Below are 13,307 nucleotides of genomic sequence, written 5' to 3' on the forward strand. Positions count from 1 at the left end.
ACCTTGAATCCAATCAGATCTTGGTTGGTTGTTCCCACAGTGTTGGGCCACTATTGCACCATCGTATCTAGCAGGTAGGTAGATAGAAGGGTTTGTAACTGTATTTATCTTTACGGTTCTTCTTGGGTAGTAGACAGAGTACCTTCCAATACCATGAACACTAGTCAGTCCCTACTGAAGGCTCCAGGCAGTTACCAGTTTGATTTCTCCATTTTCATTGAGTTGTGTAGACGCTGTCCTCAGTGATAAGACTTTGCCATCAGTTTGTGGGGCGCAACTAGTTGGCAGTAACTTGAGTTATTTGGGGGTTCCCATGGGGTGTTTCAATGATATGGATGCCATTCCTGTTACTGGAAACATTATTTGTTAACAAGACATATCTGTTTGGAAATCTGTTCCCTCCCCCCATATTGGATGATTTTTATTTAGATGAACTTCATACGTGTATGTATTATTTTAAGAGGTTTCTACTAGGTTTCCATATGACCCCTCAAATGGTCATTTCTTTGTCCCTCCCCATATTCTATCATTCACCCCTTCTGCCCCCCTCTTCCACTTTTGATCCTAATGGTCTATCCCCCAACCTTCTTCCATTGTGTGTATACTATGAATTCTGAATGTGAGTTTATTCTAAGGTTCCGATGTGTACATGTGTGTCTTTGTGTCAATATATACATCTCATGCTTTTTCTTTGGCTGCTTTTCATCTGTTCAATTGTTTTGTCTCATTTAAATTTGTTGTCATTTTATATCTTATTTTTTTATTATTCCTTAGCTGCCTGCTTGTTTTCTACTGTGAGAGCATAGGGGAGTAGATCCAAATTGGAAGGGAGTGAGGACAAACTGGAAAAAGTTGGGGGAGGAGAAACCTTAATCGGGACATATAGGATGAAAACAATCTATTTTCGATAAAAGAAAAACAAAGAAAACAAGACGTCAAGAAGTGGAGAGATAATTCAGTAGTTAAGAGCCTCAAAAACTAGGGGAAGAACCAGGTTCAATTCCCAGTACCCACATGGAAGTTCCAAGCCCTCTATAACATCCGTTCAAGGGATCTGACACCCTCTTCTGGTCTCCTTGAGTAGCAAGTATGTATACATACATGCAGGCAAACACTCAAAGTACAAAATAAAAAATCTTAATATAAGTCTTCTAGACATCCCTGCTCACCAGAGACTTTGGCTGCCCTTGTTATCTAATAATATCTCCCCCTCCAACTAAATATCAGATCCTATTATAAGAGGCAGTTGGCATTTATGATATGGCTCTTTTGCTATTGTGCGGTGCACACTTCCTTTTTCACTGACTTAATTATCTTCCTTGTGTAGATAATTCCCTTCTCTCCATCTGTTTAATTTCTTCAGAACATGGGAAGAATACACAGAGGAATCATAAAATCATGGATTTCATAGCATAGCAGATCTCATACAGCAGCATCTATGGGAAGGTGCTCTGCAACATATTTAGTAAAGTGAGTTCAACTCAGGAAGCATTTACTCAAGTTCCATGTGGTTTACTCATAACTAATAATTTTGATACAGATTAAAATCATCCAAGAACAGCCTTGGGAAAGAGACAAAAACCACAAAGGGCTTCTTAAAATATTACTGTAGGAAGCCCATTGAGAGATCTATCTTACCACCTAGTAAGTGTACCATATTTACAGACAAGTTTCAAGGACAGTGCCCATCCCTCGGACAATCTGTATCATATCCAGATACTCCAGATGCCAAACTTTTACCTGTCCCCCAAATCCAATATTCACTGAGAAAAGATTGTAGATGATCCCAGTTAAACAAAAAATGGATGATAATTCACAGAGTTCGATCTACTCTACACCTTCCCCACAACCCTGGGGAGTCACACCATGATCACACAATTTCTACTTTCCATTAGGGGATATATGAAGTTGCCTTCTGGGAACTCAGGTGTGATATACACATTCTTTAGTATACCTCCCATCACAGGATCCACTGCTCTGGATGCGACTCCCACTTAAGAAACGTATTTTATCTGACAGTAACCTCCTCAGTGTTTCTCTTCCTGAGGAAACAGAATGTTTGGTGGGAATTATCAGCTTCCTCAGCTTTAGTCTGTCATGTAAATCCTTCTCATCCGACATTGATTAAACGCACATACTTCAATAACTTCTGATTTTTCTTGGTCCTCATATTTTTATATTTGGGGATTTTGTTTCACATGCTACGATGTACCTTTTTGCATGATCACTAGATATGATGGGCACTTGGCAAAAATATAGAAGAGCATTGTGCAATTATTAAATGTTTTTTGACCAGACAATTTTACATATCTTATTCCTAGTCTCCAAAGTCCTTAAATAAAAAGAAAATAGTAGACCTTTGAAAAATTATGTCTGTGTATTACAGAGATGCTGCTTTGTACAGCAGGACCTTTCCATAGTTGCATGCTAACAGTGAACATGTTTGACAAACCTGTTATGCAAACTAACTGTATCATCTCAGCTACTTCTGTACGGTGACATTATGAGTCACACTGGGATTTTGGTAAAAACTGCCATTCTTTCCAACAAAATGTTCTCTTGTTGCCTCTGGCCCTGGAGACAGTCACAAGTACAGCTGGAATTCAGTAGCTGCAGAGGTGGCACAGGAAACGCAACTGATTTGCTCCTATTCTTCATCAAGGCCACAGAAAGATCACAGGCGTCAGCGATGGAAAAATGATGTCTAAGAAATAGTAAGGGATTTTTAGGCAAGGCTTTCTTGTCTCCCAAGGGGGGTAAGGTGATGCCTACAATGAAGGAGGCCCTCCACATTCAGCACCGTTTGTGTCCTATTAAAATTGTTTTTATTTTTGGAGAGTCATAAAAATGGTTTTACATCGTTCGCCTTAAGATCACACTAGCTTATTGCTGAGCGAAATTCATAAAAGAAAGAAAAAAGGCTCTCTGGAATTTTCCTTCTTGCCTTGGTACATATTGCACTTCAGGCCTTCAGTGGCCCATGTAGTTGAGAAACTCTTTTTATAAGTGCCCATAAAAGGGGCTGAAACATGGTGCCCCAGACTGTGATCAAATAGGTCTGCCAGATGGGAAGCATCATGGATGGCAAAGGTGGAGCTTCTTTCCCATCATCACTCACTGACTGGCCCCTCTAGACAAGCAGGAACAGCATCAGGACAGATTCACAACAAAGCTGAGAGAGGAAAGTCTTATTTCCCTCCTTTGGATTCTATAAGTGCCCTGAACTTCTTGGATTTCTCACACCCATACCTAAGCCCAGACTATTGCTATTGGTTTTACCATTTCTAGACTTTTCTATTTATCCTACAGGAATGTTCTTTGAAACTCTACATTTCCAAATTACTTACACTAAACTGTTTGAGAGTCAGTAAGCCTAAAAATAAACATATTTATTGACTACAGCAATGACAGGTTCACCGTCACTGGAAACAGTGGCACAAGCCAGAGATCCCAACACTTGGAAAGTAAAACTCTCAAAGACTCTGGGATTTCAAAGACACTCTTTCTTGCATTCATATACTCAACAGCACATACATATTACACACACACACACAAACACACACATCACTACACACAAACTATACACACAACACACACACACACAACACACACACACAACACACACACCACTACACACAAACTATACATACAACACACACACACACAACACACACACCACTACACACAAACTATACATACAACACACACACACAACACACACACCACTACACACAAACTATACACACAACACACACACAACACACACACCACTACACACAAACTATACACACAACACACACACCACTACACACAAACTATACACACAACACACACACACAACACACACACACCACTACACACAAACTATACACACAACACACACACACAACACACATACCACTACACACAAACTATACACACAACACACACACACAACACACACACCACTACACACAAACTATACACAACACACACACACAACATACATACCACTACACACAAACTATACACACAACACACACACACAACACACACACCACTACACACAAACTATACACACACAACAGACAGACAGACAGACAGACAGACACACACACACACACACACATACCACTACCACTGACACCACCACCAACAACAATAGCAATGAAAATTCTACTAACAGCAGGATTCCAATGTTCATCCTCTGCTCCTTTTCCAAATACAAGGAAAAAAAAGAAAATAATTTCAAGCAGGGTATGATAGAAAGACCCAGAAAAGGATACTTCTCAAGGTACCATTCACCCCCGAGACAGGACTTTTAGACACTCTACAGCCTTTGTGAGCAAGTATACAGTTTTGCAAATAATTATAATTATTATAATAAATTAACATTTACAAAGTGGCAGGTATTGTTAGCTATTCATGTTTACAATCACCGCACATACCATGTATATACACAAAGTATCTGGAAGCAGTGCACATTGCTTAATTCCAAATCACTACAAACCAATGATTGCTCAAAGAAATACAACAAAGTGCTTAGCAAAATACACAGAAATGCAAAAAAGAGAAAAAACCCTCAGTTTAGATACTTCAGGGTCTAAAAATGCATTAATGACACCTTTGACGATGTGTGAGTCTCAGAAGAAAAGTGTCTTTGCCTAATCCTTTCTTGCAAACTGTTCTTGAGGCTGGTATGTGAAAACGAACCACATAAATTGTAAGGCAAATGTAAACAAAATGTAGAGAAATAAAGAACACATGTCTATAACATATTTTCTTGACCCTGTCCTACTGAAAATTTGCTTATTTCCTGTTCTTGGTTTAATCCACCCCAATCTGCAAGCATCTTTAGTTCTATTATCTAATGCTTCGTCTACATGATACTGTCAGTTTATACGCACACAAAATAGAGACCAGTGAGTTCTCAGGACTGTCAGCTTCTAAAATTAGATGTCTACAAAGATTAAGGGCCTAAGCTGCTAAATAATATTTCCATTTGCTTCTTACTAACTGAAGACCTACTTTTGAAAATAAAGCTGTGAGCAAGAATCAAGTAATGTCCAGAAGAGGGATTATTTTCAAATTGAAATACTATATATAACAGCGGGCTTCGTATTTACCTTGTTGGGACGCTGTGAAGAAAACAAGTGTGACTGAAAGAATTACACTATGAGGAACCAACAGTGAGTGGAGACGCCACAACACCAAATACAGAAAGCCACTGAGCACCTGTTGGAGCGTCACCCTGAGAGGCCGATTACTGAACCGTCTAAGAGAGAAAGAGGAAAGACAGTGATGGGTAGAGACCCACCATGTGTGGAATGGATCCTAAATGTGGTCCACACACACCAAACAGCCTCATCCAGAAAGCTGACTCTGCAGGACAAAGTGTCTTAAAGCCATATACCCTGGTGAATTGATGACCAGCAACACTAAAATTATAGGAAGGCAGGGCTTTCATAGAGTCAAAGTATAGCTCCTGGTCCCATGCATTGGCACATGTGAAGTATGACTTCTGGAATTCACCTCACATGTTATTCTACACAGCAAGGGGTTGGATAGGAGGAGAATGAGGTAGGGAAGCATGAAGCTATGTTTCAGAGTACTAGTAGAGACATCAAATGCCGTTTCTGAATGAAGGAACAGAAAGAGCTGAAACTTGGGTTCATCATGACGCAAGACAGCCGAGGCTTTCCTTTGACCCTTCACTACAAGAGCAAGGAAAGGCCACAAGAAACACAGCCTTCCTATGCAGCAAGACTTTGGTCAAACTCTTTACATTGACACTGGCCACTTACTAAGGGCTGGTCAGGGCCTCCCAGACATTCCCTGGGACATTCTCTTTCTCCAAAATTTTGTGGGAAGAGCCAAAAATATTAAACTAGCCATTGAGTAAACAAAAACAACACAAGGATTAAACTAGCCATTGAGTAAACAAAAACAACACATGCATCCTTGATCTTCCCAGAATCACCTTCCCTCAGATCCCTGACTAAAAAGCACTTTTACAGCTTTTTTCATGTCAAACCCGAGTTAGCACACCTCAGCGAAACCCCTTCCTTGCCCTGCTTACCTTCCCGCACAGCTCACGCCTCCCCATGAAGCTATATAGGCCCATCCATTTTTTTTCCTTTACTACAGTTAGTATTTCGCAGGAAAAACCCATGAACTCTTTAATCAAGAGAACAATAAACACTAATCAACAAACACCTAACGAATCTTGCTCTCAGAGCCACAGAGCTACTTAAACAAGCAACCACACTTTGTTATAGGAGCCAAAAACAAATCTGAATTTGCTCCCTGGAACAAAGAAGGGTAGGAGAGAATTAAAGCCAAGATAGTCCCGGCTCCCACACCCCTGTCTTTGTCTCTTTCCTTAACCATCAACCATCCTTTAACACCTTGTGGCTGTTTTCCCGTTTATTCGCCAAATATATAATAGTTTATCTTTTTCTCTTAAAATGCTGCCTACTATACAACTTAAACTAGACTTGAAATTCCTCCCATTCGGAGTTTTGGGCTATTACTAAACCCAGCAGGAGGAAATCTGGAGGTGGGAAGGGATGGCTGTATCTGCACCAAGTACAGCTTTGACTCTTTAGAGGTCCTACTCTTCTTCCTACATGTTTCCCAAACCCATTATCAATTCATTGTCTCCTCTGGTCTTCCTCCCTTCGTTTCTTAAGCCCTCCCATTTTTCTTTCTCTGTCCCTCTCTCACACTTCTCCTTTATGGTAGCTGAAGCCACCAGGAACACCTACATTTTAAAACAATTCTTCTCTAGTCTTAGAAGGATGACACAGAGAAGTCACTTTTGGAGTAGGAGAATGAAAGCCTCTGGTTGCAGAAGTCTCAGCACATGTTCGGGACAACCACCAGCAGAAATGTGGTTGGCTCCATGGTCCTTCTGGGCTCTTTTTCCCTTGGATCTCATCTGCTCCTTTTAGCAATTAATCCTGCAGTCCCTGGAGTTTAGAAGAAGTCTAAGCCTGAGAGATCTCCCCCATCAGTATTTTCAGTTTATAAATGAGAAGGGAAGAGCAAAGAGGGGTTAAGTGACATGTCACAAACCTGAGTTGTCAGAATGTAGACACCCAGACCCTAGACCAAACCTCTGAGAGCTGATCGAGAAGTCCAAGAAGCCTTACATGTTTCAGCCACGATGGAAGAAAAAGCAACTGATCGAAAACAAAAGTTTAGAAATAAAGAATGGGACTCCAGTACAAATACATCTACTAAAGTTTTTCTAGTTTTCTCCTTTTCTGCCCCTCGCATACAGATCACCCTGTGATGGGTAAGGGAACTAGAATGCGAGATGACACCGAGATGTTTTCCTTGTTATTTTTACTTTTATAGCTGTGCATTTTCTCCTATTTAATAGTTTTCCGTGGACCACCTGAGACTCGCGGCAGCTATTCCACGATGCTGACCTCTAACTCCGGCCTTCCTGTAATCGAAAGCAGCTGATTTTAATGCGCCTGCGCTGCAGTGTGAAGGAGGCTCGGGCTGCGTTTGAGCGCAATCAGGTTAAGATTGGCTCCAACGGGAGAAAAATCCATACATATGTTGAAAAGATCTGAGAAAAAAAAAATGCCCGTATTTCCAACCTGATTACGACTTGCATTTTTGCATGGTTTGTCAAAGCAGATCACTGAAATCAAATCAAGACGGAAGGGGCATAACGTGGTCCCCCCCCCCATTCTTCCTGTAATCAGCATGACCAGTCAGGACTTGCCCCACATCACCTGTGGCGAGGTGGGACTTCTCCACTGGAAATTATCCCGATTTTTAGCAACTGCTGTTCGAGTGCCACAATTTATTTCTTAGCTGCTATAGCCTACATTTGTGATCAGAAGACATTTTTATTACGGAACCATTAATTTCCACTAATTTAGTTTATATGTCTTTGACTCGAATGATCAAACAAGTTGCAACATATCTTTGAGACCCTGTTATAAAGACACGAATGTTTGCTATTTGACACTTAAGACAAAAAGAAATTAGGTGAGTAAACTGAAAATCAGATAGAGATTGGAGTAGCACTTAATGGGAAAAATATGATTAAAACCTAAATAAAGTTTAAGCTAGAATCTCTGATTCCTCTGTCCAAAGGGGGAGGGGGTAGAAAATCAGACTAACAATTTTTGTGGCATAATTTATCAGAAGAGCCTATCAGAGCCCATTAAGATAAGAACTGTTGGTGGCACCAGTTATGCAAATGGAACAAACATTACGGTTAACAACCCAGAAACTTATCAATCATGACTACGGCCAGACAAATGAAAGGCTGCAGAAGGTTGAGGGGTATTGGAGCTCTTGTTACACATAAGCATGTTTGTTACAAGAATATTTTCAGCTTAATTTTTGCTACTAACGTAAACCACAATTGCGGGGCCATGTTGCTGGAAGAGGAGTGGGGGGGGAGGGACAGTTATATAAACAATATACAACAAAGAAAGTCTTTCTTTCCAATACCTGAATACATCAGGTTTGCTTTTAGGCAAAAGGTTGCAGGTTAAATGCTCTCAGCTATCCAAGACATGGCTTATTAGTTTTGTAAGAAAATATTTTCTTATATTTTGACTGAAAAATAACCACTTAGAGTGAACAAAACCATCCTTGTTAGTGAAAAGCAGACCCAAAAAATTTTTTTGTTTCAAAGGCCCAGTAAGGAAAAGCAAGACTAATTCAAGAGGAAAAGCTGGCTTCTCCACGGGAGCTTCTGAGTCTGGATCTAATAGTCCTCAGAGGCCGACTGGAGTCTTCCAGTCTTCAGAGTTTCGTCTTTCTCCATGGATCATAGACACTCTCTCTGAGGCAGCAGATCTCGGATATAAACCCACTTTAAGCAACTCTGTGGTCTCTTTCTGGGCTTGAGTTAAAAGGTTGAGAAGTTACCCAGCAACAGTGGGGGAGGGGGAGGGGGCAAACAAAAGTCTGGATTATTTTAAAGGCGCTTTTCCAAAAACAACTTTTCTTACTGCTTTTTTCTTTTCTTTTTTTTTTTTTTTTTTTTTTTAAATTTGTGCACCTAAAAAAAGAAAGAAAGAAAGAAAAAGAAATCTCCATTTCATCTGTAGCAATGTGGCTTTGGCTAGTGATACAGCAACTGTCAGCAAGTGAAAGTGATCACTGCTTTAAGAAGCACTTGTATTGTGGAAATTCCACATGTATATGCTGGTGAGCTGGCTCAGCCTGTGATGTGTATATGCTGGTAAGCTGGCTTGGCCTGTAATATGCTTGCTGCACTGTTATAAAGACCAAAGTCCATATACCTGGCATCTCCATACAACTCAGGTGTGCCAGTGACTCTAGCCCTGGAGAAGTCACACAGAGACAGAGGGGCCTAGGGCCTTTCTGGCCAACCAGTCTAGCCAAATTAGTGAGTTCCCGGACAGTAAAAGACTGAAAGCAATAAAGGGAGACGCCTAATGTTGCCATCTGGCCTCCACATGCACACACATGTATACATACACATACATGTCACAAACACACGTGTTTTCAACCCACAAACACATGCACCCAAGAACTGCACCTTGAGCTCCTGGTTCCCTGTTATCCAACACCTCAATAAATACTCCTTTCCTAACTCCCAGATGAGCCTAATCCGGCTATTTAAAATAATAACTGCAAATCAGTATAATTATTACAAAGAGTTATGCACACACATACCAAAACAAAGAGAAAGGGCTAATTGTAACATTAAGACAGAAGATGTTCCTCCCAGTGTTTGGGTAAGCTTATTTTAAGTTGTCATCTTCAACTACTAATGATGCAGGTAATTTTCGACTCTGTAAACCTTTCTAATCTAAACTCTTCTCAACTCAAAGTTGGCCCCTTCTCCTGAACATCTGCAAAAGCCAGATTTCACAAGTACCCTTTATTATGGCACATCTGAAAACACACACACACACACACACATACACACACCACTTTTAGAAAAGCACATTGCTACCCCTTCAAGTTATTTAAAAAATTATTATACAAGCCAATGAAATGTTCACTGCATATAAATCACGACCTAAGCTTCTGCTTCTTAAAGCAAAAAGTAGAATTTTCTCTTGTCTCCAGTGTTAGTCTTGGGTTTCCATCATGGATTAATAGCGTTTTCTGGGAGAGCGAGGGAGGAAGAACAACGTCAGAAGGCAGCCAGCACAGGAGCAGGACTCCCTAGACCCACCTCCTGGGCAGTGTCGCACGGCCATCTTGCACCTCCTGGACTCCGCAATGGTTGGGCACGGAATTGTGTCTTTAGCCGGCTTCTTAACAATCTGCCGTGTTCTGGTTTCCAGTCCCCATTTAAATCCACAGGTGCGGTTGTTTCTGCTGCAGGTTCCCCATTCGCTCCAGTGACCAACTTCACAACCTTCTGATCAAAGAGTTCAGAGACACAAACACAGACAGCAGTTGGGTGTCCACTATTCACTGTACTCTATGCGTCCCCTCCACCGCAACTATCAAACCACCTTACAGAAACTACCGTTGTTTAAGCCACGGGGCACTGACAAATTCTTCGCGAGTAATTAAAAGCCTTGTGCTTTCCATCCGTCACGTTTAAAAAATAAAATAAAATAATAATGTTGCAGTTCGGGCCTAGGTGCAAAACTGCATCATCTCTAGAAGATGATCTTTAAACAGACAAAACCGAAAGCAGAGAAGCTCTTTGCAAGCCGTGATGAATGCAGGACGGAATCTGACAGGCTAATTTTGTATGCCCTACTCCAAATCCATAACTGTACTTGCTTTAAGTACTAAAAGGCAGGCAAGGTGCGTGCGCATGCCCGCGCATATTTCTGATTCTGCATAGTCTATTTATCGAGTGAGTTGACATATTTCATGGCCTCTGTATCTATGCTCTATAATACAAGTGTGAAGAGCAGCAGACATCTACTGCAAAGAAGGTATCTGGGTTTTCTAGGCATGGGCAATGTTTAGTGTCCCTTTGTGTAAGATTATTGAGTAGTGGCAGAGATGGCATGAGTGACGCCATGGGGAGCTGAACCTTGTAATGGCCTTGCCACTGAAAAGCTCCTCGAGTAAGGACATGAGGACCCAGGCCTGGAGTCTACAGTTGGCATATAGCATTTCCAATCTCAGTAGGCACCAGGGCCAATTCTATCATTTTTTCAAACCCATTTAAAAATGGTTATATAGACCAGTGTACAAGATTCTGTCATGAAATATGTTATGTACTTTTCCATTCACAATTTATAACGGGTGCGACTTATCAAAAAACTAAAACAACACTCAGACTATATGTTTCAGTGACTTTCTCATTTTTAATTGAGTGATAATCTGCATGCACTAACTCACACATAAATACAATTAAAACACATTTCTTTCTAAACCACACTCGAGTAAATTTTCCTCCACAATAGTTTGCAAAATATTTCAGCAATATTTCTACAGGTAAAAAAAAAATTGTCAAGTTCCATTTTAAAATATCTCCTTTTAAGAAATGGGAGATATAACTGGTGATTATTGTATTCCAAAACCAGTATAAAATGCATCTAGTAAAATATGAGAGAGATGGGCATGACATTATAGTTAATAAATCAGTGCATTTGCAAACAGCAAATTTACATGTTAATCAGTGCTACATGCACAGTATTTTATAAACCCCAAGGTGTGAGTTCATATGATGCTTCTAAGATGTGTGATTATTTTTCACACTATGTATATTAACATATGCATTCTATAGATCTAAAACTTCGTGAACAGCAAATCTACTTTAAGACATTTTGTAAAAAAATTTAGACAGTCATCAAGAAAATACATTTTGACACAAAAGTATTCTTTCAACTTTTCTTTTACAGGATGACCTAGCAAGAAGGCCTGTGGTTCATTTACTACAAGGCTGGCCCGATACTGCTGGGACGTTTTATTATTCTACTAAATAAAATGTTTTTCTCTAACTACTAACCTAATAAGTTATTAATAATAATAATAAGTTATTAATATCTACTAATAACTTACGATATATTAGAAATGGATATGTTACAGGTGATAAACTCTTATCAGCTCTTAAGTAGCCTAACTTGGCAAATATATAACTAACTAGCAAATTTTGGAACAATGCTGTCCATCATAATATTACCTAAAATGTTCAGAATCAGCCAACAAAACCATTTTCAGTTCTAATGAACAACAGAAGCCGTTTGCTTTTCGGTTGACTATACTCAACATGAGAATTCACCAAAACAGGCGTGAAAATCTGCCACGAAATCTTGAATTTCAAAAGTTGAGTTAAGCACTACTCACCTACACATTCCATGGTGTCATCTAATGGTGCAAAACCATCCGGACATTCATCAAAGCAGCGGCCTCTATGCAAATAAAAGCCTACTTTGCACTTGGTACAGAAGTCTTTGCTGAAGCAGGAGTCACAGTTTCCTATTCTGCATCCTACAAACAGTTTTAAAGGACAAAAAAAAAAAAAAAAGTTAAAGGATGTTGTGCATCTAACAAATCACAGTTCCACAAATCCACCTTAAGCAGAATACTAATGATCAGAGAAATGCATGGACATGCTTTAATTTATTTATGCCATAGCATTCGGATGCACCCCTAATTCTCCCAACAGCTTGCCTATTGATAAGCTACGCCATGGTGTCAGTGAAGTCCTTGAGACGGCAAGAAACTGCAGACATGTTTGGAAGTTCAAAGGGGATTAAAGCAGATGATTATAAAGAATACCCTCTGACAACAAGTTACATAATTTCTAAGACTCATATCTGTTCTGCCTTTGAAAGTCCCAGAGTAGGAAAGAGAATGGGACATCCTGTCAATATACTGTGCTCAGATAGTCAGAGAATGCCTGGTCTGTCACCTAAAGCAGGGGTCGATGCTATCTGCTTTCTTCTGTTCAGAGAATTCTGTGACATGGGCAAGGAAAAGATACATTAGGTCGCTTTTGTGGGAACATCGCTGAACACAGGCCTTTAAATACATTTTCACTTACTCTTTCTCACTGAGTGGAACCCACAACCTTAGGCACCAAGAATAAGTCACACAGGGAGTCGTGGCTGCTTTGGTGCTGACTGAGCTTTCCCTAAACCCAGTCCCCTTTCTGGATAAGTGGGTAACAGATGGCTGCTTGTAATAGCTCGTGAAACAGAGACTGGAGACCCAGCAGAACAGGTTTGGAGCCCTAGATTTGCCTCACAAACTCTGCAACTTTGCATAGCCGCTTGACTTTCCAAACCTTGGCATCCTGTCATTTAAAGTAAAGAACGCCAAACCTTTCAAGATTATTATACAGATCTGCAATGATGCATACACCCACTACCACATAATATGAAGATAGAAGCAATGGGTAATTA

At 40.2% G+C, this 13,307-nt stretch overlaps 1 protein-coding gene across 3 annotated transcripts in view; it reads right to left on the reverse strand.

The window, feature by feature from the left end:
* RSPO2 (R-spondin 2) overlaps positions 1-13,307 on the reverse strand; it is a gene marked incomplete at both ends in the record, with an annotated part of 142,789 nt that overhangs the window by 35,606 nt on the left and 93,876 nt on the right. For 2 of the 3 annotated variants that reach the window (XM_080909460.1, XM_080909459.1), the window contains 2 exons: positions 10,166-10,354; positions 12,247-12,390. In XM_080909460.1, the coding sequence (XP_080765586.1) occupies positions 10,166-10,354; positions 12,247-12,390 (333 nt within the window). The remainder of the gene's footprint in view (positions 1-10,165; positions 10,355-12,246; positions 12,391-13,307) is intronic. The other variant, XM_080909461.1, reaches the window with a different exon arrangement.

The sequence above is a fragment of the Micromys minutus genome (assembly GCF_963924665.1).
Source record: "Micromys minutus genome assembly, chromosome: 33".
NCBI classification, from domain to species: Eukaryota; Metazoa; Chordata; class Mammalia; order Rodentia; family Muridae; genus Micromys; species Micromys minutus.